General features: G+C 43.3%; 2 protein-coding genes and 1 long non-coding RNA gene across 10 annotated transcripts in view; 1 reads left to right on the top strand and 2 right to left on the bottom strand.

Moving 5' to 3' along the window:
* ncoa3 (nuclear receptor coactivator 3) overlaps positions 1-17,929 on the top strand; it is a 38,782-nt gene extending 20,853 nt beyond the window's left edge. For 3 of the 8 annotated variants that reach the window (XM_042405519.1, XM_042405520.1, XM_042405516.1), the window contains 22 exons: positions 2,901-2,968; positions 5,139-5,243; positions 5,518-5,678; positions 6,915-7,015; positions 7,232-7,406; positions 7,581-7,772; positions 7,981-8,067; positions 8,447-8,590; positions 9,185-9,332; positions 9,449-10,026; positions 10,171-11,159; positions 11,277-11,400; positions 11,524-11,763; positions 12,746-12,955; positions 13,295-13,412; positions 13,590-13,761; positions 14,293-14,661; positions 14,840-14,962; positions 15,065-15,290; positions 15,385-15,577; positions 15,731-15,950; positions 16,064-17,929. In XM_042405519.1, coding sequence (XP_042261453.1) covers positions 5,158-5,243; positions 5,518-5,678; positions 6,915-7,015; positions 7,232-7,406; positions 7,581-7,772; positions 7,981-8,067; positions 8,447-8,590; positions 9,185-9,332; positions 9,449-10,026; positions 10,171-11,159; positions 11,277-11,400; positions 11,524-11,763; positions 12,746-12,955; positions 13,295-13,412; positions 13,590-13,761; positions 14,293-14,661; positions 14,840-14,962; positions 15,065-15,290; positions 15,385-15,577; positions 15,731-15,950; positions 16,064-16,075 — 4,668 coding nt within the window. In that variant the 5' untranslated portion in view covers positions 2,901-2,968; positions 5,139-5,157 and the 3' untranslated portion in view covers positions 16,076-17,929. Of the gene's footprint in view, positions 1-2,900; positions 2,980-3,549; positions 3,644-5,138; positions 5,244-5,517; positions 5,679-6,914; positions 7,016-7,231; positions 7,407-7,580; positions 7,773-7,980; positions 8,068-8,446; positions 8,591-9,184; positions 9,333-9,448; positions 10,027-10,170; positions 11,160-11,276; positions 11,401-11,523; positions 11,764-12,745; positions 12,956-13,294; positions 13,413-13,589; positions 13,762-14,292; positions 14,662-14,839; positions 14,963-15,064; positions 15,291-15,384; positions 15,578-15,730; positions 15,951-16,063 lie in introns of all 8 variants that reach the window. The other 5 variants (XM_042405517.1, XM_042405522.1, XM_042405523.1 and 2 more) reach the window with 5 other exon arrangements.
* LOC121893248 lies at positions 17,456-20,485 on the bottom strand. Its single transcript, XR_006095165.1, has 2 exons — positions 20,301-20,485; positions 17,456-18,286 (listed from the first exon to the last, which is right to left on the bottom strand). It is a non-coding gene; the product is annotated as an uncharacterized LOC121893248 (long non-coding RNA).
* A 920-nt stretch (positions 20,486-21,405) lies between these two features.
* Positions 21,406-22,698, bottom strand: id1 (inhibitor of DNA binding 1, HLH protein). Its single transcript, XM_042405542.1, has 2 exons — positions 22,204-22,698; positions 21,406-21,971 (listed from the first exon to the last, which is right to left on the bottom strand). Exons 1-2 carry the CDS (start codon positions 22,564-22,566, stop codon positions 21,936-21,938), a joined length of 399 nt encoding a protein of 132 aa, XP_042261476.1. The 5' UTR covers positions 22,567-22,698; the 3' UTR covers positions 21,406-21,935.
* Between the last annotated feature and the right edge of the window lie 2,042 nt (positions 22,699-24,740).

Here is a 24,740-nt window from a genome sequence, read left to right as displayed (position 1 = left end):
TTTAAATGCTCGTTTTGTAACACAGGATTGGTACGGGAGTGGTTGCAATGCTGTCAAGTAGTTTTGATTAAGATATGAAGAAGTGAAACCCCTCACAGTCATCGAGTTTGTAGTACAAGAGATGGTCCCTCCACTGCCCTCGACCACTTCTGAGCAGCCACACAAGCAAACTCACTGCTGAGGCTCATTCACCGCCCAGTTAAAAGAACACTTGAAAGTCCCTCTATGCTTTAATATTTACCAGAGAAACAAAAACGCAGCATAGCAACATTTGATCACACAAAAAACACAAGTCCATTCATCTATATCTTAACTTCATAAATCAGGTTTTCAGTGCACAGTGCCAACCTCAGAACTTTCTTTGAGCAGCATGATAATATTAACCACTTAACTGCATAGAAGCTGACTTGAGCTGCAAATCAGAAGCATTATTAATGTTGCAAAAAGTTCTTTTTTTTTGAGGTCAATTATGTGTTTATATAAAATAGAACTGATCTGTTGCAACACTGACTTAATCTACTGGAGACCTGTCTGCTGTAGATGTGCCCCTTTTTGAACATTTTGCAGCAGAATTGGCTGGAAAGCCTAATATGCCGAACACTACACCACAGTCGACACACAGATAGCGGCTAGCCTTGCAGCTAAAGGTGTGGGCGCCCCTCCACAAAATATTTGACTACCAAAGACTGTTCCCGGTGGCACTGTGCTCCAGCTAGGTACGGCAGTTAGCATTACACACTTCTGTTTCAAACTATTTGCACAATTCACTGCAGTTTTAATTTGAAATCTAACCATTTGTTTTTATCAGTGACACTGTGTTGAAACTGAGAACTTATAATTTGGGTTAAAAGTGTTTTTTTATGTTTGTGTTTTTAAAAATGCCACATGGTGTTTTTAGCTCAGCAGATTTTCCTGTTTAAAAAATAAGAAAGGCATCAAACAAGTATAATTTAGTAAAGGGCATCAAAGTCTATCCTTTTTTTTTTTTTTTAAATAACTCTCAGCACTTCTTAGCTCAGTTTCCTCTCTCTTCCCCTCCCCCTCCATATCCCCACTCTTCCTCCCCCTCTTTATTCTACTCAGTCTGCCTTGACTCCTCCTCCTCCTCCTCCTCCTCCTCCTCCTCCTCCTCCTACAGTCCACGTTCATGCAGTTGCTTACTTTTCCTGCACTAAATTACATTTCACTTCTTGATGTTTCTTGTGCGTGCCTGGTGTGTGTTTTTCTACCTGTCACAGTAAACAAGGGCAGAAAGCAAAGGAATAAACACACTTTAACAAAATAAACTTGAATAAAAATTGAGGGTCAAGGGTCCAAACAACTTGAACGTAAGAAAAAGACGCTCAAAAAAAAACTTCATGTGTTTGTTTCTCACTGTGTTGTCTGTGAAAATGTTGATGTTGTTGTTTTGGTGTTGGTCAAAGTTGACTCAGAATTATTAAACAGTGTTTGGACAGATGACAGAAGGAGAACGCTTTTCTCTCTTTCTCTGTGTTAAATTATTCAGCTGCAGCATTAGCTCAGTAGAAGCCCCACGTTTAGGACTGATGTGATCAGTGATCTGTGCTGGAGGATCTCACACACACACACACACACACACACACAAACACTGGGCTGTAGGTATGAGTAGGTGGCAGACTGCCTGTGTGTAGCTCATTGTGATGATGATTGTGAGTCATAACCTACATATATATATATATATATATATATATATATATATAATCACAATATATATTTTTTCTTTTTCAGTAGTTGAAACATTTATTAAATCCAAGTTTTTCATGAAATCAGTTATTTTTATTCAGCGTGTCCTCAGAGGCCACCAGCAGTGCAAATGTTATTTTTTTTCAATTACTACTAAAGCCACACATTTTTGTAGCTGTATTGTGAGGAATTTGTGTTTAGAGCAGTATAAGTATTAGATTTCATAAAGGAAAGAACATCCGGTAGGCTTATCTGTGGCAGTAGGATGATGGTGCTAAAGGTCAGTGGTTTTGGGAGCAGTTTGTACCCAAACACTGAAGACCAAGCCCTCCCAGTATTTGGGTCAGGAGCCTATGACGGGTCCCTTGATATGAAAATGTGGCTAGAAAAAAAATCCAAAGCAAACTAAAAAGTTATTAAATGAGTGTAAACTGCTGTTTTGAAATCCCACAACTGTACACAGACATCAGTGACCGGTTCAAGAGATTCATTTCTGTTGCTTTGATGAAAGCTTATCCAATTGCTATGAGGAGAGAACACAAAATCCCAGAGGCCTGTCTTTACTGTCATTATGAATACAACTGTAAAGTACTGAAGGTTAGGAAAGCTTTGAAAGAATGGTTACCAGCACATGTGAAGTATCTCAAAACTTTTCTGAAGGTAGTAAAAACACTGTATTAAAAAAAAGAAAAAAAATGGTAGGAAAGACAGATCACATTCGTAATAGCCTCTTTGACCAATCAGAGTTTGAGCTCAGTGTAAGTCACCGTTTGAGTAACATATGCAGGAATTTTCTGACTGTCTTGTTGGCTTTGTGCTGAGTTAGCTAAGCTTGTGATGCCCAGCAGCAATCATACAAGGTGTGAGTAGGAACCAGAACGACAGGGAAGCAGCCTGATAAACAGAATATGTAAATAGGGTGGATGAGTGGCCACATTTCCAGGAAAGGGAAGTGATGACGCAGTGGAACAGGCTGAGGGAGGACGCAAACAGGATGCAATCTACTGTGGCTTCCTGTGCAATTTTAGAAATCAGTTTTTTCCCATGAATTTTTGTGAAAGTAAAACATACAAAGAAGCCATGCTACTTTTTTAGTAAAATAACGGAGTGGCATTACATCGAGTCATTCTGAGACATCTAGACGTTCAGAGAGCACCACAGTTCATGACCTTTTTGTTCTCTCGTTCTGTTTTCAGGAGATGTTGAGACATTGAAGCGACAGTAGACCCTGAATGGAGCTTGACTGGGGCTTGTTCTGGCCAAGGTGAGCATGTGGTATGTGTAGAAAAACACACATGGTCACACTCATGCACACACCACAGGTGGACAACCCATAAAAGGTTCAGACCATTTTATTTTTAACTGTTTAACTATGAGATGTTGTATTTCTCACACTGGCAGCTGCTGTGCAACTTATCATGTCCTGTCCCTGAGCAAGTTTCACATAGTCAAATGAAGCTGATTCAGATCAGTGGCTTACTGCCAGGCCTGTTAAAACTCATCTGTGGTTTGGTGGGCTGCCGCTCATAATCTCGTGCTCTGCACTAGAGGTGTTGTCTACTTCGGTTGTCTGTTTTCAGATTGACAGATTTTCAGAGTGAACTGATAGAAGCTACTAGTGTGAAACCAAAAAGCATAGGAAATCGTGCTTTGCAGTTGTCTGAATCCCTTTTGCTAAAGTTGTCTCTAAAAAAAAAAAAAAGAGAGAGATCCAGAAATATTTTTTTTGAAGACAATTGCATTTCCGTGTCAAAACCTGTTTACATTTACTGAGGTTTTTCAGCTTTGCCTCCCCATAACCAGAATAGAAACCGTACTACCCTGCTATGCATTCCCTGTTCTCAGAAAGGCTCCCAGCAGCCCCCAGCTCTGCTGTTTGTCCGTTTCAGGATGTGAGGCTGACTGAGGGCTGATGTCATCTTTCTCCACTGCTGCAGAGGTGAGCCTTAGGACAGAAACCAGGAAGGAAGGAAGAAAGAGAGAAGGGAGGGCAACGAGAGGCACAGAGTCACAGCAGGAGCAGGACAGGCAGATTTAGAGAGGGGTGGTGAAAGGTAGACAGACAAGAAGCATGCTATGCAGATTTATAGCGCGGAGTGCGTGTCTAAGACTGGGTGCTCTTCTAGTAGTTGTAGTAGTGGTGGTGGCTGACTGAGCTGCATGTCCTAGCCTGCAGTTGCGGAGCTGGAGTTGCATAATGGCTCCCATCCGTTCTACACTTTTCCACTCTGGAATGAGCTCACTCTTCTGTGTTTAGGACCGCTTGTGTGTCTGCGTTTGTTCACACTCACATATACACACATGCAGACACAAAGCAGAGGACAGTCTTGTAGTCGAACAATCTGGTTGTACAGCAGCTCGCTACAGCTTTGTGTGTGTTTCTGGGTGGGAATAGGAAAGAGCAATGACCTTAGAGGCTGGCTACAGAGGTTTCCTCTAACGTGAACTCTGAGGGGGTCAGACACAGGGCAATGCCAGAGCAAGAAAACAAGGGCAGGGTCCCCAGCCCAGTGCAGCTACACCCAGAGAGGGAGGGAGAGAATGGGAGGGGTTGTTTGAGGATGGTATGGGGGGGAAACAGCATTTAAAACCTGTTGGAAGAAAGAACGGATATAACCCAGTATGGAGAATGCAGAGTAAAGGGAATGCGGAAGAGGGATAATTCTTACTAGTCCCTGGAATACAGTGTGGAGCCTCGCCTGGATTGTTTCTAGGCTCCACGAGCTTGAGCACCATGTGTTTTTTGCTCATACAGTCCCAGGCAGTTAGACAAAGACGCAGGCTAGTGAATATGTGCCTTGCTGGGACAGTAGCTGCTAGCACTCATCTCTCTTACAGACTGTGCCGCGACATGCCTGAGCATGTAAGTGTACTGGAAACGGTTTGTATACGCAGTGTGTACGTGTGTCGTCGCTGCTAGCAGAGTGGTATCATTCTAGCGGGCAGGCTGGCTGAACGCAGGATGACCCATCTCCCTTGAGGCTCCAAATCACTACATCATCATCAGTCGCTCCTCACAGTGGAACAGATGAGATTTCACTCCCATCAAACACTAAGCAGGAACCAAGGCTGCTTTACTAACTGGATAGTTTTCCCTCATAAATCTGTAGGAATCTACAATCTACTCTTCCCCTGGAAGTCACTTCATTTATAACCTCAACTGCTTGGGGATTTAGTTGATTTTTTTTCCATAACTTGACACTAAGCTTTTGAGGTTTGCCTCAATTTGGTGTAATTTTTGGCAAACGGCTGAGGGCACTTTCCAATCCACACTTATCCTTTGATTAGATTGTACCACACACATATGAGTGTATAAAACCACACTCTCAGTTCATTCTCACTGATCATGTTGCACTGTTTGTATATGTGTGTGTGTGTGTGTGTGTGTGTGTGTACATATATATATGATGACATGTATATATGTGTGGTTTCAGGTGCTGATATGCGCTGAAGATGAGTGGCGTAGGAGACAACTCGATGGAGCCGCTGTGCTCCGACCGCAAACGTAAACTGTCCACCTGTGACACACCAGGCTTAGGGTGAGTGCTGTAACTTCTGTTAAATGTGATTCATATATCAGTTCACTCTTGTCTACTGCTGTTTTTGGTGTAAATGTAAAAAAGTGCATGAGGTCACCTCCATCCTCTTGGCCTCACTTCACGTCAACACCCTTAACCCCCCTCCGGTTCAAACGCGTGTCTGCTGCAACCATCTGAAGCATCTGAGCCCCGGCCGTATGGCCTGCATACGGAGGGGGCATGCGGAGGTGAGGTTGTCATGGCAACGTGTCTAATCCCCTTGGCGCCCCGGCAGGTGTGACAAGCGTCGGAGGGAACAGGAGAGCAAGTACATCGAGGAGCTGGCTGAGCTCATCTCTGCCAACCTCTCCAACATCGACAGCTTCAACGTCAAGCCTGACAAATGTGCCATCCTCAAGGAGACCGTCAGGCAGATCAGACAAATCAAAGAGCAAGGTACCACCTCTGTGCAAATTACACACATACATTCCACATACAAGAAGATATGATTTATCTTTCCCTCATTTGTATCTGGGGAGTAAACAGTGAATAAAGTTAGGCCAGGTCTTGTCAAGTACCCTGCTGCAGGACAGATGATGCCAGTGATGAAGTGGTGTGTTTGGTTCATGGCCAGGCTGCTGCAGACCGACAGGCAGTTTGGCTGTTTGTATCGCTAGGGGTAAATGAACACCAGTAATTGAGACCAATCCTTGGTGGTCATGGCTCAAGGCTGTCAGTGACAGTGTGTATCTGTTAGTGCCAAACCCTGCTTCGCTCTGGGAGACTAATGACGCCGGTGACTCAGAAATCAGACCTTATAGAGAGTCGCTCCTATCCGTAGGCCATTTTCCAATCATTTTGCAGATTTGATATGATTGGATAGGCAAAGTAGGATATTTCCTTCCACCTGTTTTAGCTCGGTTGAGATTAGATCTGCAAGGTTAAGTGGGTAAGGAAGAGAGACAGCAATCATATTGGAATCTACCCAGAGGGTCACAGCTGGCTACTGCTGGCCCCGGCGTTGTGCAGCCAGGTTGCCATAGTTACAGGATGGGAATGATGGAGGGCCTCTCTTTTATTCTTCTCTTTTCTGTCTGTTGTCCTTTTAACACACCTTTCCCCTCCCCAGTTTACACATCTTTCCTTTTATGCAATCAGTTTTATCAGTTGTCTGTCCGTTTTTGTCTGTTTGCGGCTTCCTCTGATCTGTTAGCCCTCACCGTTAGCTCGGTTTAAAATGGCATTAATTCTAGTGTCACACTATTTGTCGTCTTGCTTAGTGTCTCACACCACAGATAACCCTGCTATATAGAGTGGTATCTAACAAAGCCTCAGACACATGCTGATTTTAAAAATAGAAAGGCATGCTAACCATGCATCCATGACTCCTGCTGCCACCTGGTGACCAGAAGAAGTATTTTATGTCATTGTATTAAAGAAGCAGCTCCCACAGCCAGATGGAAATCACAGAATGATGCCTTGGTCAAAAACACACTGGTCATGTGCACTCTCTGCAAATTCTGGCATTTTTCCTTTGGAGAATAACCGCTAGTTGAGTCACATAATGGAAATAATTCACAGTATGTAAAGAACTAAATAAAAAATCTAGATGCATTGATAGCTGTTGTAAAATGACACTTTTCACTGTCTTAACTCTTCATCAGTAGTGTGATGTACTTCATCTGTCCTCAGGAAAAAGCTCTTGCAGTGCTGACGATGTCCAGAAGGCAGATGTGTCCTCTACTGGTCAAGGGGTCATTGACAAGGACCATCTGGGACCGCTGCTCCTACAGGTCAGCTTGGGGACAATCACTCAGGGGCAAAAGACCAACACCAATTAGCTGCCTGTCCATATGCTGGACCAGTCATTGCTTACATGTAGTTGATAGAAAAGTCTCAGGTGGTTTTTAGAGGGGTGAAATTGTAACCAAATAAGTTATATATAATTTAGTTATTTGCATCGATATGTCTTTCTTTACTCAAGTGACCATTTGTCTGCTGTTTTTTAGGCCCTGGATGGGTTTCTGTTTGTGGTGAACCGAGAGGGCAGCATTGTATTTGTGTCAGATAATGTGACACAGTACCTGCAGTACAAGCAGGAGGAGCTGATCAACACCAGCGTGTACAACATCATCCACGATGAGGACAGGGAGGAGTTTCACAAGAATCTGCCCAAGTCTAATGGTGAGACATTGGTTCATAAATGCACCTAAATCTACTTTTAAACACGGTCACATACTCACACACACCTGTGTAAAGAATGATTGAACATCTCCACATCTGAACATTCTTGAACACACAAACACACACAGCCACGATCACTTGTTTACCAGTAGCCTTTTTTGTTTTTCCTCATAGCACCAAATGGGCCATCATGGGGTGGAGAGGCACCCCGGCAGAAGAGCCACACGTTCAACTGTCGTATGCTGGTGAACTTTGTCCATGGTCAAAGCCATGGGATGTCAGAAGAGAGGCCTGGTGGCCAGCGATATGAGACCATGCAGTGTTTTGCCCTCACTCAGCCCCGGGCCATGATGGAGGAGGGAGAAGGTACAAGTCCTAGTTAGCGCTTATAAATGGTTCTTTTTCAGGTCAAAAAAAAACAGATTGCGAAAACGTCCAGTGTTAAAGATTATAAAGTTAGTGTTTGAGACTTATAAAGTCTTATAAGTCTTCAACACTTTATATATAAAGACTCATAAAGTCTTTAACGCTGTCTTCAAATAAAGACTTAACATCGTGTTGTCTCTTTACTCAGATTTGCAGTCATGTATGATCTGTGTGGCACGACGCATCACTGCAGTGGAGAGGACAGAGAGATTTAGCACTCGCCATGAACTGTCTGGTAAGCTTCCTCTTCCATATAATAGATTCCAGTACTTTTCCAGGGTGTATTAATTTTGCATACATGTGAAGTGACCTTTAGAAATAATTTTAAACCCAATACCTTACAAAGACCTCAGTCAAACAAGCTAAGGTTACAAATGCTATGTTATGTGGCTTTGGTAGATACAGTATATTTGTCTCTTTATAAATATGACAAACAAAAAAAAACAAACTAAAATTCTTCATTCCCTCATTACTTGTACTGACATGTACAATATATGATGTACACAAGTTATTCTTAATACACTTGTCATTCTTTTCTGCTTGACATGTATACGTTCCTTTATCACCACTAGCCATTTGTCTATATAATCCTAACTTTGCATCTTTTGTTGCAGGTAAACTTATTGAAATTGAACAGCAGAGCTCTCTTCACACCACTATGCGCCCTGGCTGGGAGGACCTGGTGAGGCGCTGCATGCAGATGTTCCTCAATCGAAGCGAGGGACAACCCTGGTCCTACAAACGCCACTATCAAGAAGGTGTGTAGTTCTGTGCCTCCCTACATTCTGACATCCATTGTGACCATCAATTAGTGACTACAAAAAATTTACATTTGCACATCTGGTACTAAATTGGCAGGTGTATGCAATTGCAACATTATTTCCACACTCATTTTGCATGTAAATGGCTTACCTAGAAATGAAGCATTGTCACAGACATTGTCAAAGACATGATTCATTATTATGGGCATCAGAGAGGCAGGTTTGAGTTTTGCCAAGAAGGCATCAATCACGAAGGTCACAAATCACACACACGTTTCATCAAAATGTTTGCTAAGTGGGACACAGTGATTGCTAGATGAGCAAGTGGCTCAAACCTTAAATGAGTGATCTCCAACACAACAGGAGACATTACCACATTTATAAGACACAATGAATAACTCTAGTAACACTCTCAATGTAAATATTGGCATGTCAGCATTGTTTCAAGATGGACATCAAAAAATGTAAACCTATCCTTAAATGGCCTACTTGCCTGCACTACTCTGACATTTTTTATGCTGATGATGTGCATGCTTTGCCCCTTAATGTCTCTTAATTAGCTACACTTTTTTCTCCTGTTTTCTGCTCCAGCTTTCCATAATGGCCATGCAGAGACCCCGCTCTACCGCTTCTCACTCTCAGATGGCACTCCGGTTACAGCCCAGACCAGGAGTGAGCTCTGCAGGAATCCCAGCACCAATGAACCGCACTCTTTTCTCTCCACACACTTGCTTCAAAGGTGCAAATGCTAGATGAATATGATTTCTCCAAATATGATGATTGACTCACTGTGTTGTATGTGCTTAAACTTTGTTCTGTTTTTAATTATTCTTACTTTACACGTTCTCTTTCTAGAGAGCAGAATGGTTATCGTGGAAACCAAGGTGGAGGCATGAGGCCTCAAAACATGGGTGTGAACAACCCCAACCAACAGATGAACATGGGCCCAGGAGGGGGCATGGGCATGAACAGGGGCTACGGCATGGCTGAACAGGGAAACATGGCACAAAGAGGCGTGCCTCCATACGCTGGGGGTAACCGCATGAATCCCATGAACCAGATGAATCAAATGAACCCCATGCACCAGATGAATCAAATGAATTCCATGCATCAGATGAACAACATGGGTCAAATGAATCAAATGAATTCCATGCATCCGATGAACTCCCCTATGAACTCGATGAACCAAATGGGGCCCATGAATCAGATGAATCAGATGGGCCACCATGGCATGCATCAGCAGCAGCACCAACATCAGCAGATGGGTCAGTTCCATGGAGGTGGAGGTGGACCTGGAGGCGGAGGGTATGGGATGGGAATGACCAGTCCCCCCCAGGCCAGTCCAGGAATTAACGGCCCCCCACACAATGTCATGGGCTCACCCCGAGTCCGAGGAAGCCCCAAGATGGGTGCCAGCCCCTTCTCTCCAGGAGGTATGAACCAAACCTCTGTAGAACTCTCAACTATTAATATTCTTATTAATTCCATGTAGAAAATCACAACATCTTAAATCACACATATTCTGATACTTGTTTTACTAACTTCATGAATTGCTCACATGGATGTGTCCTTTGCAGGTATGAACTCTCCAATGAGCTCCAGTCACCCTGGTAACTCTGGAGGCGGAGGAGGAGGGACCACCACCTTCTCCAGCAGCTCCTTGAATGCCCTCCAAGCCATCAGCGAGGGAGTGGGCAATCCAATGCCCTCCCCCCTTACCTCTCCTCCCGCACACAAGCCTGACAGCTCGCCAAGCATCAACTCCACCAACCCGGCAGCAGGAGGACCCTGTAAACCGGGCCTCCCAGCCCACTGTGACTCCAAGAGCCCAGGCAGCTCACTGGGGCCTGGAGGAGAGCAGCAACCTCAGCAGCATCCACACACCCCCACCAGCGAGGGCCCTCCTGACAAGCCAGACAGCCAGGCAAGCAGAGAGGCGGGACCGGCCGGGGGAGAATCCAACCGACGAGTACCTGACAACAAGTGCCACAAGAAGCTTCTGCAGCTCCTCACCTCCCCTACAGATGAGCTGGTGCCACCTAATCACACACCAAGCTCTGGGCCCAGCTCCACACCTGAGGCTAAAGACGGAACAGCTGGCGTCACCAGCCCCTCCTCGTCAACAGGAGTGTCTTCCTCTACAGGCGGGAGTCACGGTGCAGTGTCCTCTTCCGGTGCCGCAGGACATTTCACAAGTCAGTCACTACAGGAGAAGCACAAGATCCTCCACAAGCTTCTGCAGAATGGGAACACTCCCGACGAAGTGGCTCGCATCACAGCTGAGGCCACTGGGAAGAGCAGCTTGGAGTCAGGGGGACCGGAAGCTGGGGCTGCAGCTCCTGGAGGGGTTAGGGGATCAGATACAAAGCAGGAGCAGCACAGCCCTAAGAAGGAGAAGCCCCACGCACTCCTTCACTACCTCCTCAATAACGACGACTCTAAAGAGGGTGGTGATATCAAGCCAAAGCTGGAGGAGATGGAGGGGAGGGGAGCTCAGGGGGCAGGGGTCACCAGTTCTGAGCCCCACCCAATGGATGGCAAGGTGAAGTTGGAGCCATCTGATGAGGTAAGGGTTTTGCCCAAAATAACGAAACATCTCATTTTGCACACAAGTTGTTAGATGTAGTTTAAAATACACAGCAGAACATTGTTTTTTAATCGTTCTTGTTCCTCTATGTTTCAGACGGAGACCCTGGAGACCATTCTGGGTGTTCCCAGGAACAGCTCTGGCTTCTACCCTGAACCAGACTCCAGAGCAGGGAAGGAAGTGGGAAACAAACAGGGAAATATGCCTGACAGTTTACATGGTAAGCCAGTCAGTCTATTTAGTGCAATACCATCTCTTGTTCTTTTTCAGTGTGCAGTCTTAATCTTGGAACCTAAATGAGTTGGGGTATGTGACCTAACTTTGTTTGTTTCATGTGTTTCAGATGGGGAGAGAGGCCCTATGCCTCCAAGTCAGCGAGGCGCCTATCAAAGAGCTTTGTCCATGGATGCCAAGCCCATGGGTGGAGAGGGAGCAGTTGGAGGCGGGCTGGCTGGGAGAAGAAATGTCCCCTGTCCCACATTGGTCAAACAGGAGAACATGGATGCTCCGATCCGACCTGGAGGGGCACCCAATGGCTTTACCGGAGGCATGGGTGTATGTCCACCACGAGGCAATCCAACAAGTAACTTAACTACTTATTTATTATCATGCCCAAGCCTGATTTTCCATGAGGATTTCTGTGACTTTCTATGGGGATGTTTGGTCCCACAATATTTCTTTCTTTAAAGCTATAATATGTAATTATTCCACATTAAAATGTCTAAAAACGACTAGACCTATGTTATATATTTTGTTGAGTTGTGGACTTACATTATCCCAAATTTTTCCAACAATTTTCAAACCCTGAGAAATACGTAATTTTAATCAAAGTAACGGTCCGTTTCATTTGGTCGCCTGTCAATGGCGTCATAACCCCTCTACCGAAAGGTGCACACACGCGAGATAATACATCAGTGTTGTAGTTGTCTGCTGGAAAGTGTCATGAATTGACTTTTATTCAGTTTTAAGCCATATTTTTTCAATAGACCTTTTTGATCTTGGTCGTTTTTAACTATATCTTTTAACCGGATGAAGGATTTTAGTCATTGGACATCTGGATCTTAAGTTTAAGTTATCAGAGAAACAAGCTGAGCAAATATTAGCAGCAGCACAGCGAGCAGCCCTTCCTGGACGTCCTGTGCCTGCTGAACAGTGTCAGAGAAGCACTGATTTTTTTTCGTGAAACTGCTTTATTCAGTGTTCTTACCCATTTTAATCACCAGGTCTGTTTGTTCTAGAGAGGAGGAGACCTCTGAGGATAATTCAGGTCCCAATAAAAACATCCTTAACGATAAACACTGAAGTAATCTTAACCCGCAGAAGCCGGTTGTTTAACAATGAAGATAACAACTCCCATGATCCCAAGCTACTTCACAACGTCATCAAACTCTGTCTTTTGTTACTGTTTTGATTGAGAGAGCCCTAGCGACAGAAATTACATATTGTGCATTTAAAGTTTTCACTTAAACCCACCATGTTTGAATGTACAGAGGCTTATGATCCAGTATTTGCTATGTTGCTAAGCTCACTGATTAAACACTGTTTATGGTCTTTGTGTTGATCAGGAGGTATGGGCAGAGGAATGGGAATGCCCCAGCGCCCTCCCATGGCAGGGCCAGGGGACTGGGGGATGCCAAGGTCCAGCGGCCCTGTGGCCGGACCAGGCCACCCAGGCATGAGTCGCTCTGGTCCAATGGGAGGACCCATGATCAACCGCTCCAACAGTGTGCCTGCTAACACCAGATCTATGCTGCAACAGCAACTCATGGATATGGGTATGTCACATGTCTCAATTGTAGTGTGTGAGACACATAGTTGCATGTGCTTGTGCCAAAATGATAAATACGATAGTGTATACACAATGTTCTGCTAGTTAAAATTGTTGCATTATTTGCACATAATGTACAGGATATAAGTATTCACCTATACATTACATAGAGAAAATCATACCCTACACATTTGCGAAGCTGTACTAAGTGAATGTTTGGTGCTTTTACTTAATAAGAGTAATGTGATTAAGTGCAGTGAATATCAGAGTTACTATCATTTTCAGTTATTTGATTAATTGTTTCAGCTCTGTATTGATCTTACATCACCTACTATCTCATCTGTAGGTGCCAATGAAAGCAGTATGGGTATGAGCCCGTTTGGTGGACACGGGCCCCCACCTCAGTCCCCCTCTTGGCCAGACTCTGCCATGGGAATGGACAGACCAAGGACTAACACAAACAGGTAAACCCTTTGCACTGGTCCCAACTCTCTCGCTTCTCTCAGTTGACTTGACCTGAATTCACAAGCTGACATTGAAGTGTCTGTGATTGCAGTAAGCTTTTCTTCACTCCTTTGCATTAATAATGTACAGAAGTAATAGAAATGACTTAACATCTCCTGTGTCATTTGTTGTGTTAGGGAGCAGTTTGTGCACCCCCTGGATGAGCTCCTAGGGCCCCTCGCCAACAGTGAGGGCCCAAGTGATGAACGGGCACTTCTGGACCAGCTGGACTCTCTGCTCAACACAGCTGATGTCATTGCTCTGCAAGAGATAGACCGAGCCCTAGGCATCCCTGAAATTGTAGGCCAGGTACAGGACACAGTCCTAGTTACAGTATACATTATGTATTGCTTGTACTCATTTTGTTAATAGTCATATGTTAACATAATTTTGCACAAAGACAAGTTCAATTTGAAAATGGTAACAAATACATAGTGTTGATACTAAAGGGGGCATTAGGGAGCCCAAATGAACTTCAGTGCCTGCCCAAAAATAATTCTAAATTATAATGTAATGTTTGCATGAAGTTCTGATATTGTAATTAGACAATTACATTTGATGGCATTTGAATGTGGGGTCTTTGTAGATCATCAACTTGAATGCTTGCTTGCGGAAAATGTTGAACACACTTCCAGTGTTTTGTAATTTCATGTTCTCCAGGTGGTCTGTAAACCTGTTGTGATACTTGTGGTTGTCATGCTGTTGTTTTGTGTCTGTATGTTTTATTTCTCTGCATTGAGTGCAACTTCATGAAAAACTTCTAACCATCCTTGTGTTGATACTGCAGCTAAGTTTACTTTGTGACAAACTAGCATGACATGCAACTTCTCTGTACTCCAGACCCATGGACCTGAGGGCCACCAGCAGGGTCAGGATCAAGGCCAGGGTCAGTGCCCGCCGTCAGAGCCTTTCCCAGGGCCGGACTCCTCCATAGGCATGGACCAAAAACCCATGTATAGCCAAGGCTACCCCGGGCCCCCAGGCCCCCCCTCCATGGGCATGCAGCCCGGTTATGGTGGAAACACAATGCAGGGCCAGTCTCCTGCAGGCTTCAACCCCATGATGAATCAAATGGGCCAGACTGGGGGCTTCCCCGGCATGGCGGGCATGGGTGCTATGGGCAACCCCCGCGCAAACATAAGACCTCGTATGATGACTGCCACCAAGCCTCTCCGACTGCAGCTACAGCAGAGACTACAAGGACAGCAGGTGATCTCACTCACACACTCACACAGAATATTCATCCTAAAGGTGACCTTCCATATTATTACATTGAACATATAGCAGGTCACCTTGTTTCTGAGAAGGAGTGGGTGGCTTCTTGGATGCTATGTTAATAATGAACATCAAAATGAACAAGCTGTCTTTATCTTGTCTCATCTGGCAGTTTATGAACCAGACCCGACAAGGCATGAAGATGGAAAATGCCCCTGGTGGAAACCCTGCCATGCGTCCAGGCATGCAACCTGGTATGCAGCCTGGCATGCAGCCTGCAGGCATGGGTGGTCAGGTATGTAATCAGCACTTCCTTACATCTACTGTATTGTGCGTCCACTTGTCAAGTCACCACTTGTAGAAGAATGGAGGTCAAAGTCTTGCTGTTTGTCTGCAGCCTGGTTTCCTGAACGCCCAGATGATGGCTCAGCGGAGCAGGGAGATGATGACCATGCAGATGAAGAGGCAGCGGATGATGATGCTGATGCAGCAGGCGCAGGGCGCAGCAGGAGGCTTTAGCCCTCCCCCAAATGTCACAGCACCAGGAGGCATGGACAGCCCCATGGGAGGCCCCCCCATGAACCAGCCTGGACAGCAGGGCTTCAACTATGGAGGTAACTATGGTGAGTTGACTGAGACAGAGCTGGTTGTCTGTATCATTTCCTCGTGGATGTTAAATATTCACTCATGACTGTTGTCTTGTTGTTGTACTTGCAGGGATGAACCAACAGGGGGACCCATCATTCATGGCTCCAGGTAGCAGCCCATCAGGAAACATGATGACAGGGCGAATGGGAGGTCCTCCTCAGAGCAACATGATGCCAGGGATGCAAGGAAATCCACAGGGAGGGCCCATGTACGCATCAGGAGACATGAAGGGCTGGCCACAGGGTGGCATGCCACGCAACAAGTAATTAAGCTTCCTAGAGCTAATTAAGATATACATGTAGATATACATTTTATTATTATTTAGGGCCTATTCAAGTCAACCTGTAGGATTGTGGTGTAATTATCACCATTTTACCAACATACATTCAAAAGAAACTTTTCTCTGTTTTTGTGGGTCCTCCAGCTCATACCCCCAGCAACAGTTCCCCCAGCAGGCCAACCAGGGCCAGTTTGGACCCATGATGATGAACAACTCCATGGGCAGACCTGGGCCGGTCAGCGGGGCCAGTGCAGGCCAGATGGGCCAAATGCCAGGACAGATGCAGGGCCAGATGCAGGGCCAAATGGGCATGAACCCCATGGGAATGGGAAGGATGCCAATGGGACCTGATCAGGTAACATAATACTTTGAATCACAGAAGTTATGAAGTCTTACATGTGTTTCAGCTTATGTTTTAAAACACAGCTGCACTGCACAGCTCACTGTTTTTTTTTTCTTTCTCTGCAGAAGTATTGCTGATAACCTGTGGCTGACAGCAGAATCTGGAGCCTTCTATCTTTGCCAGAGCGGTCTGGGCCCCGAGAAGAGCTGTACCCACACAAACACACACACACACAAACACACACACACAGGTCTCCAGCATCAAACGTGACATCAGCACAACACACTGCTCATCCAGGAGGAAGTGGGCTACAAGGACAAACTTGCGCCGGGTTTCTTCTCCCAACTGAAGTCTCACGTACTGTAAACCTGTTTAGGTGATGCGCAAAAACACAAAATGTCAGTGTGCTTGTGCTCGTTTGTGTGTGTTCACGTGAATAACCTGGAGCTGTCGGGCAGTATTCAGCGTCACAGCCAGGCTGCAGAACGGGACTATGGTACAACTGGCTGTGGCTGCACTTTACCTGGAGGCTTCTGTATGGAAAAAAAAGGATTGATGCAATATTTCCTCATCATTACAGCCTTACTAGAAATTCAATGCCTTCACAACAATGGGTTTTTCTTTTCTTTTTCTTATCCTTTGGATGCGCCTCATTCTTAAAGTCATTGGAAGCTATAAGCACACAGTTTACTATGTTATGCAGATCGGAGCAATAACTCTTGCCTCTATGCTTTAGACTGTAACTGAGCATCATAACCCCTGTTATAAGCAAACGAATGGTACTGCAGTATTAGATGTCTCAAATGTCCTCTGTGAATATGAATTGTAAATATTCTACAAATTATATCAAACATGCTTTTTAAAGGCCCATTATTGCACAAAGTATGAGACCTGGTTGTATTTTTGTGTCCAGTAGGTCAATACTGATTTGTGGTTGATTTGCTTTTTTTTTGAATGCCTTTGCAAATATTGCAGGCATGGTTGGGTTTTTCCTTCCCTTGTCATTTTCTGAATGCTGTATTTTTTTTTCTTTCTTTTTTTCTTTTTTTTTTCCGAAAAGTCATGTATTTCATGTTTTAGCGAGGCACTTTTACTTGTGACAAGGATCTGATGAGTTGAAGGTTTGAGCTTTCACACAAAGTTTTATTGCAAGGTGGCGGAAGTGAATTCTGTCAGGACAGTCGATGACGTAAAATTATTTTATTGGTTTGCGTGTGAGGTGGGCTGTGTGCGTGTGTGTGTTTGTGTGTGTGTTTGTGTCTCGCTGCAGTACAATGAAGACACACACTCCTCAGTTCACCAACAGGCCTGGTCCTTGCAGTGTTCTCCCCTCCTCCCTCCTCCCACCAGCTCTGTCTGTCCAGTGTATTTTTATTCACACCATCTTCTTTTGACTGTTATTCTCAACTCGCTGAATCTACCTTTTCAACATGCGCAATCCAAAGATATTTTTCCACATCTTTGTATAGTTTCTGAGGTTCTGGTGTACATTTTTTATGATATGCGTTATATTATTCTGATGGTAAATGGGTACATATCATGGATCTGTAAAAGCATATGATGGTTATGTACTGTACACATAAAGGCCATGGGGCTTAAGTTGTTCCACAGTGAGAAAGCTACCAGCGCAGTGCGACGAGGACTGGAAAAACTCTCAACCCCGCAGCAGAACGTTTTTACATCCAGGAAAAAAGATAGTGAAGCATGTTTGCTGTGAGAGGAATACCAATGGAATGATATCCACTTCAAGACATATCAATATCTCTTCTATTTTTCAGGAAACAACTTCATTTTATGTCAAGATTTTGTTACTTCAGGAAAAAGGAACTTTGTAGAGTTTGAATGAAGTGCAAAAAGAGGCAAGAGATCGTTTGGTTGTTTTTGTTTTTCTTTGTTTGGAGGTAAAATAAGCTGTCATTTTACAGGATGTATATTACAGATTTTTTCTGTTGATGTTGATATCGATGTAAATACAAATTTCTATTTAAACACTTTTGACTCTGGCTCTTTGATTACCAGCAAGGAAGCATCCCTGAAATTTACTCATTTCTGACTGTGGTAACAGTAAATATCAGCCAGTTTATTGCATTGACAGAATGAGTTTGATTAAACAATGCGGGCTGCTAGTGTTGCATTATTGGAAGAAACTAATGAAGGAAGAATCTCTACTCATTCTGTTCCTCTATACACACACACATCCTTTACTTTAAAGGATAGCTTCACATTTTTTCAAGTCTATATTAAAACAATACTGACGTGCTCAAACATTTATTAAAAGGGGTTTTGGTTGTTGTAATCGTTGCTTCTGTCCATAATGTCTGCAGGTAGATCTCCTCTTGAAGCAATTCCTATGAAAGTGATGGAGAACAAAATGTGCGTAAAATGCATTTTAAAGTTAAAGCAAAGTTAGTCTTTTTAGTATGAAAGTATTTCTTTGTGCTTCCTCAGACTATTTTCTTGCTGAGCCGCAGCAGCAGAGTAGTAACACAATGTGGGAATTATGTACTGAAAAGACTGTAACTTTGGAAAATACCAACTGCTGAAGCCTCACATTAGCTCAGCTCAACTTGAATGCATTTTTGCATAATTCAAGGAATGTGGATTTTGTCCCCCATCATTTACAATGAAATTGCTTTAGGAAGGGATTTCTGTGGCCAGAATAGACAGAAGGAACACACACAAAGCAAACCAATAACTCTTTTTGGTTATGTAAGAATTGTTTTAAGATTTAAAAAAAGAAAAAAATGTGAACCTATTCTTTAAAGACCTCCAGATGTGTTTAAAGACATACAAAAATACTCTGCTGTGAATGTTCTTTTCTTTTCTTAAAAGGTATGTTTTTTAGGCCTTTTTGTCTTTAATGGACAGCTGATAGTGGAGAAACAGACAAGAGACAAGGGGAGAGAGAGGGGAATGACAACAAAGGTCTCCAGCTGGAGTCTGGACGTTGCAGTTATGTGGCTACCAGGGTGCTCCGTGTCTCGTTATTTTCCACAAAAAAATGAAACAACCTCATGAAAATCCTTAAAACAACATCTACTCCCTCTCCTTCATTGAAAAATACAGAATACATAAATATACAATTGTTCATTTCAAAAGTTTAACTGCTGAACACAAGACGTCTCCAATTTAAGCTCCATTCTCAGTGTTTGTGCACTGAAGGCTTCAAGTTTCCACATCACACTCGTGTGATGAACACTGGACCACGATTGACTCCAAACTAGTTGTGATGTCATAAATGATGCTTGTACATTCACGCTTTAAAGCTAAAGATTTAAGGTGAGCACAGAGAAACTTTCCTTCTTAAGCTGACAAATGTGAAAACAGCCTTCTAGTGTCAAACTCTGCACATACATCAAACATCAAGGAACAATAATAAGCAACACACATTTCGGAGTGGAGGGGAGCTTTAAATAAAAGTAGTAACACTACGGTATAAAATTACTCTGTTACAAGTATAAGTCCTGCTTTCAAAATTTAATTTCAGTAAATGTACATGAGTATTATCAGGAAAATGTACAAAAGTATCAAAAGAGAGAAAAATGTTGTGCGTATTGGACCCTTCCAGTGTTGTGTTATTATCATATATTATTTGTGTACTTTACATGCTTTTGGATGGTTTAATTTACACCAATGCATTATTTTTTTTATTTTTTTTTTTAAAGAAAATCATATGTTTTGTATGTAAAATCTGCTAAATAACTACTGCTGTCACCTCATTCTAGTGGAGTAAAAAACACAGTAATTCCCTCTGAAATGTAGTGTAGAAGTATAAAATAGTACTGTAACAGTAAGTATTTTTAAAGAACAATGTTACCAGAGGGGGGCGCTGCTGTCTACTAATATCCTCAACATATGCATTACTACTATACACGCAGTAAAACAGGCTGCAAATCACGACACGGTCGCTAGAGGGCGCTGATTACAAGAGAGAGTTGAAAGCAGGGACATGAGGTTTGATTCATGTTTACAGGCTGAGGGATTAAAATAATAATAATAATTAAGAATGAAGCAAATCTAAAATCCACGATACAAACCTAATTGGATTTACTGGTAATAAAATACTGAGTACAGACTTATTATGGACACAACAATAGCCTGGTCTTCACTCCTCCACAGCTCCCCCACATTACGTAAGAGGGATTTGAATCTGTCGTATAGATAATTATATGTGATCAGAAATTCAGACAGAAAATACTATGAATAATTTAGCAGGAGCATATCAAAGAAAACATTAAAAAAAATGTACATGTTAAATAAATCTATCGAGCTACTTGTGGTCACTTGCAGCTCAAGCAGTGTATGTTTCTTAAAAAAAAAAAAAAATGACGTGTATATATTAATAGCAAACTTATAACATACGAGTGTACTGTGGGAATCTCTACCCGACAGCGAGCCTCTCTCTCTCTCTCTCTGAGTTGTTGGCGTGGTTCCCGGCCCATCTGCGGCCTGGCCCGTGGATTACTGTTTGTTAATGTTTCAATCAGCTGTGTGTTGAGGAATGTGGAGCTATTTAACCTGAACTTCCCCAGGTGTGCCGAGGCGCCGCTCAGTCTGGGCCCCGCCGCCCTCCCCTGCCCTTGGCACAAAGCTATCACACAAACACAATCACACACTGGCCACGCCGGGGCTGCAGCTGTGCGCATCGCACCGCAGGGAAATGGGAAAAACATTGCACATGGGAGACAGAATAAATCTTATAACGAATCGCCTAGCCAAAGCCATTTAACCCCTGCGGTGCCGAGAGAGACTAAAAATGCTGATTTACACAAGAACATATTGGAACACCATATTTAAATGGATGTTTTATGAAGTGAAACTAACTTTTTAAAATGTATTTATATTTTTTTCTTCTTCAGTAATGCATCTTACATCACTTTATCTTTGGTGGTGAATTGTTACATACATGTAGAAAAAGTTTAATTATGTTGAAAAAAAAAATACATTTATTTCACTTTGTTTTAAATGAGTCTCTCAGATTTTACCTCTTATTTGTCAAGACCTTTAGACTTGACGATTTAAAGTGAGACTTCCTCTTGTAAAGTGATACGTTAATGACCCATACAGAGGCAAATTACCAATTTAACTGGCTATGAGCCATTATGTTGACCACCAGCTTTGGTTTTATGTTACCAGAGGCAACACTGAATGACTTAACAGCTTCTTCTACGTGTAACACTTTTTTTTTTTTTTTTTTTACTGGCAAACCACTTTACACTCCCCAAATATCAACAACAAGATCAGCTATATGAATATGAGTCGACCTGGGATTAATCACCATAATAATAAGGCTTTAACAGCCCATAATAATCGCCCAAGTGTTATTTTTCACATCTGTTATAGACTTTGTAAAGAATTCAATACTGGTGTATGATGTCTGCACTTTATATTAGCCTCTCTCCCTCACACACACACACTCACACGTACACACACACACACACACAACAACAACAACAAAGACGAAATGTTCTTGTTCAAAAATAATTGTCTTGTTTTAATAAAAACACCAATAAGGTACATTGTAAGAAAACAATATCTTCACATAATGTGGCATTGTAATATACAATACAGTTTGTCGCTCAGGAATCTGAGAAATTTACTTTTTTCTTTTACAAAATGTTGAATTCTCTATATGGTTTACACAAGATACAAGAGCGTAACAGAAACATTAGCTTTCTTTAGAAACTCTACAAGCAACAAGCGATGCTGGTTGCACTGAACTCGTCTTGGTCCCCCGGCTAACCCAGTCTATATCTGGACACCGCCGGTCTTCTTCTTCTCTCAGGGCCCTCTGATGAATCGAGAGCCTTGAGTGACAGAGATCCTCGCCGCCGGAGGATGTCCACGCAACGTTATTTTTCTAGCATTGGGAGTTTGAAACGTCCCTACACAGTTCAAGGTTTTTTCGCTGATGTAGTCGAGAAAGACACATCAGGTAGCCTTGTTCGTTCTTTGCGGTGCTCGCTGTGGGGTGATGGGGCGATGCTCCACGAGCTCTTAACGGCACATAATCCTGTCATCTGAGCATCCATTCTGCGGGGACAGAGAGAGAGAGAAGGGAGGTTGATTAGAACATCTGCATTGTACGGATATAAGACAGTCACGAGCAAACCGCTGCGCAATAGGAACTTTTACGCACGGGCTTGTCAAACTTTACGCACGCACTCTGGCATTCAAAAACGTGTGTTGCAATGGTGCAAGCGACTTAACTGGACACTGAATTGTGCCATAAGACATTGAGCAGTATATGTGACAAGATATTTACCTCAACTGTGATGCTGGCGAGCTCTGCATTCAGGGTGGTCAGCGGTGTGCGGGGTACGCTGCTGGCGGAGTGCTGGCGGCTCTTCTCCGGCTCGTCCAGCTCGACCTGCAGGTCCCAGATGTAGTCGATGACGTGCTGCAGGATCTCCACTTTGCTGGCCTTCTTGTTGGTGGGCAGGGTGGGCACAAGCTCCTTCAGCTTGCTGTAGCAGCTGTTCATGTCCTGGAGGAAGACGCTCATCTGCTCGTCCAGCAGCGGGATCTTGCATTTGGAGATGGTCAGGCTCTGGTCGGACAGGCAGCGGACCACATCCTCGCCGCCGACCTTGCTCTTCAGGGCACAGGTAGATCCGACAACCTTCATGTTGATTAGTGTAGTTTCCAGAGTTGACGAGGGGAAAAAAATGTAAAGTAGTTCGGCAATGAGGCTTTTCCTCCTCTTAGAGATGATAGCAAGGCAATGTTGACAGTTTGCAACATCCACATGGGCAAACCTCCTCGGCTTTATAGCAGAGCAGGAGCTGGGGGCGTACCCGAGTTGTCCTGTTTGAAGGCGGTGAGCCAATCAGGCGGCAGCGTTTGTATTGATGGGTCGGTTCACAACCGCACTCTCAGCCAATGGCTGCGCTCGCCTGGTTATCGAGATTTACAATCTGTTTGAGGGATGGCGTTACAAATGGAAACAAATGTGTGTCTTTTATGGGTAATATGTGGGAATCCAGCTGTCCATAGCTTGGGGACTCTGCAGGTGTAGATTGCCTGGGGACAGTCAAGGGGTGGTGAATGCCTGGGTATGTACGGTGAGAATGTGTGTGGGATGGGACAGAATGAATGGGATGAATGGCTAATGATAATTAGGCTACCACAGTGCCCTAGATTTGCCTCTCACTATTGTTGATGGGACTGCAGATGTGGATGACAATAGTACAGTAAAGTGAGAGAATACATGACACAGAGAGGCCAAACAATTCTGGAAAAAAGATTTACTTTTATTGACTTTAATTAGTTTAAGATTATGGAGTTTTTTTAGAATAAACTTTTCTGAGTTGTAGACTGTGTAAAATGTGGTGACTAAAGAGATTTATCCGATTATTAGTTCAGTAACATTGCTATTAAAGGGCAGATTGTTGAATGTTGCAGAAAATATGCTGAGCAGTCATTCCCACACCACTGCTCCCTGGACAACATGTCTCCTCTTTTTTAAAACTCAAAGCTTTCTTTATGCTCTCCAAACTGCACTTTTCTGGAAGCACAGAGTCTCCTTTTCTTGCCTGTCTGCGCCGAAGAAGGCCCAGTGTGAGCAGCAGCTTCACGGATTCCTTCACATGTTTCTGCAGTGTGTGCTCAGCCTTGTGTGCACACTCAGATCGCATCGCTCTGTTCTGAATCTTCCCCCCAGATTGTCCAAACAAGCCCGAGCAGACTGGCAGGCGCCAGCGCGGTGACGTCACCCATTCATCCGAGCCTTGACGCCTGTCAGCCTGGCGCCGCTCGGGCGGTCTCCATGGAGACGTCAAACAAGAGAGCTCGCACTCCGCACTCCTCCATTCACCTGCGTGGCGCGCGGAGCCCTGAGAACAAACCGGCTCCGGAGCTTTGTCGTTCATTTATCACCTCAAGCAGCGGGATGAGATTACCGCCCAGCGCACCTGCAGAGCCGCCTCTCAGCCGGTTAACAGCGAAGCGACAGTATTATGTTGTTACCGCATTAACACAGAATGAGCGGTTGCATTCCTTCACACAGCTTTCACCACTGTACCTCCCTGTGCTTAATATAAAACTTTATAAAAAATAAATAAATTTAAAAATTATATATATATTTGCAGGGAATCAGTTTACCCTCTTGAATGATAACAATTAATGATGTCAAATAGTGTAGACCACATCATAGGTCAGCCTATATAAAGATAACTTCAGGACTGGTTTTACTCATAATTTCATTTTCCATAATACTACAGCAGCAAATTGTTTTGAGATAGCCAACACTCTGCAGTCTATCTTCCTTTTTTTTTTTTTCTTTTACTATTTTCAACTATAATATTGCCAAAAACAATGTAATACAATACCAGTGGTGGGAGAACTATTCAGATCATTTTCTTAAGAAAAAATAAGAGCAGCAATTATTTTACAATATTTTTTAAAAAGTTCCATTAGTAGTACAAGTCCTGCATTCAAAGGCTTACTGAAGCAATAAAATACTTTTGATCAGCAAAATGCTCTAGCTTCAAATATAAAAGTATTCATTATGCAGCATAATTGCTCCTGACAGTGTTATTGGATTATCATTCTGAATGCATTAACATGTAAGCATGTTACAGTTGGTCAATGTGAAGCTATTTTTCCTATTTTAAATACGATGCATCATATTTTATAAGATGATCATACAGTAGTCTATATTTTGATATTTTGTAAAATCAGAATCTGTAAAATAACTAGTAAGCATAGCTGTGAAGTAAATGTAGTAGTTATAAAAAGTACTATATTTATCAAATGCAGTGAAGTGGAAGTATAAAGTAGCTTAAAATAGAAATAATCAAT

Source organism: Thunnus maccoyii, chromosome 3, assembly GCF_910596095.1.
Source record: "Thunnus maccoyii chromosome 3, fThuMac1.1, whole genome shotgun sequence".
Classification (NCBI taxonomy): Eukaryota; Metazoa; Chordata; class Actinopteri; order Scombriformes; family Scombridae; genus Thunnus; species Thunnus maccoyii.
Note: the sequence above shows the minus strand (reverse complement) of the source record. Positions and strands in the feature narration are given on the sequence as shown.

What these genes read in the sequence shown, in the direction of transcription:
- id1 (XM_042405542.1), bottom strand. Translation starts at nt 22,566, where the DNA reads ATGAAGGTTGTCGGATCTACCTGTGCCCTGAAGAGCAAGGTCGGCGGC. An exon ending in TCGCCAGCATCACAGTTGAG is followed by an intron (nt 21,972 to 22,203) that starts GTAAATATCTTG and finishes CTGTCCCCGCAG; the next exon opens with AATGGATGCTCAGATGACAG.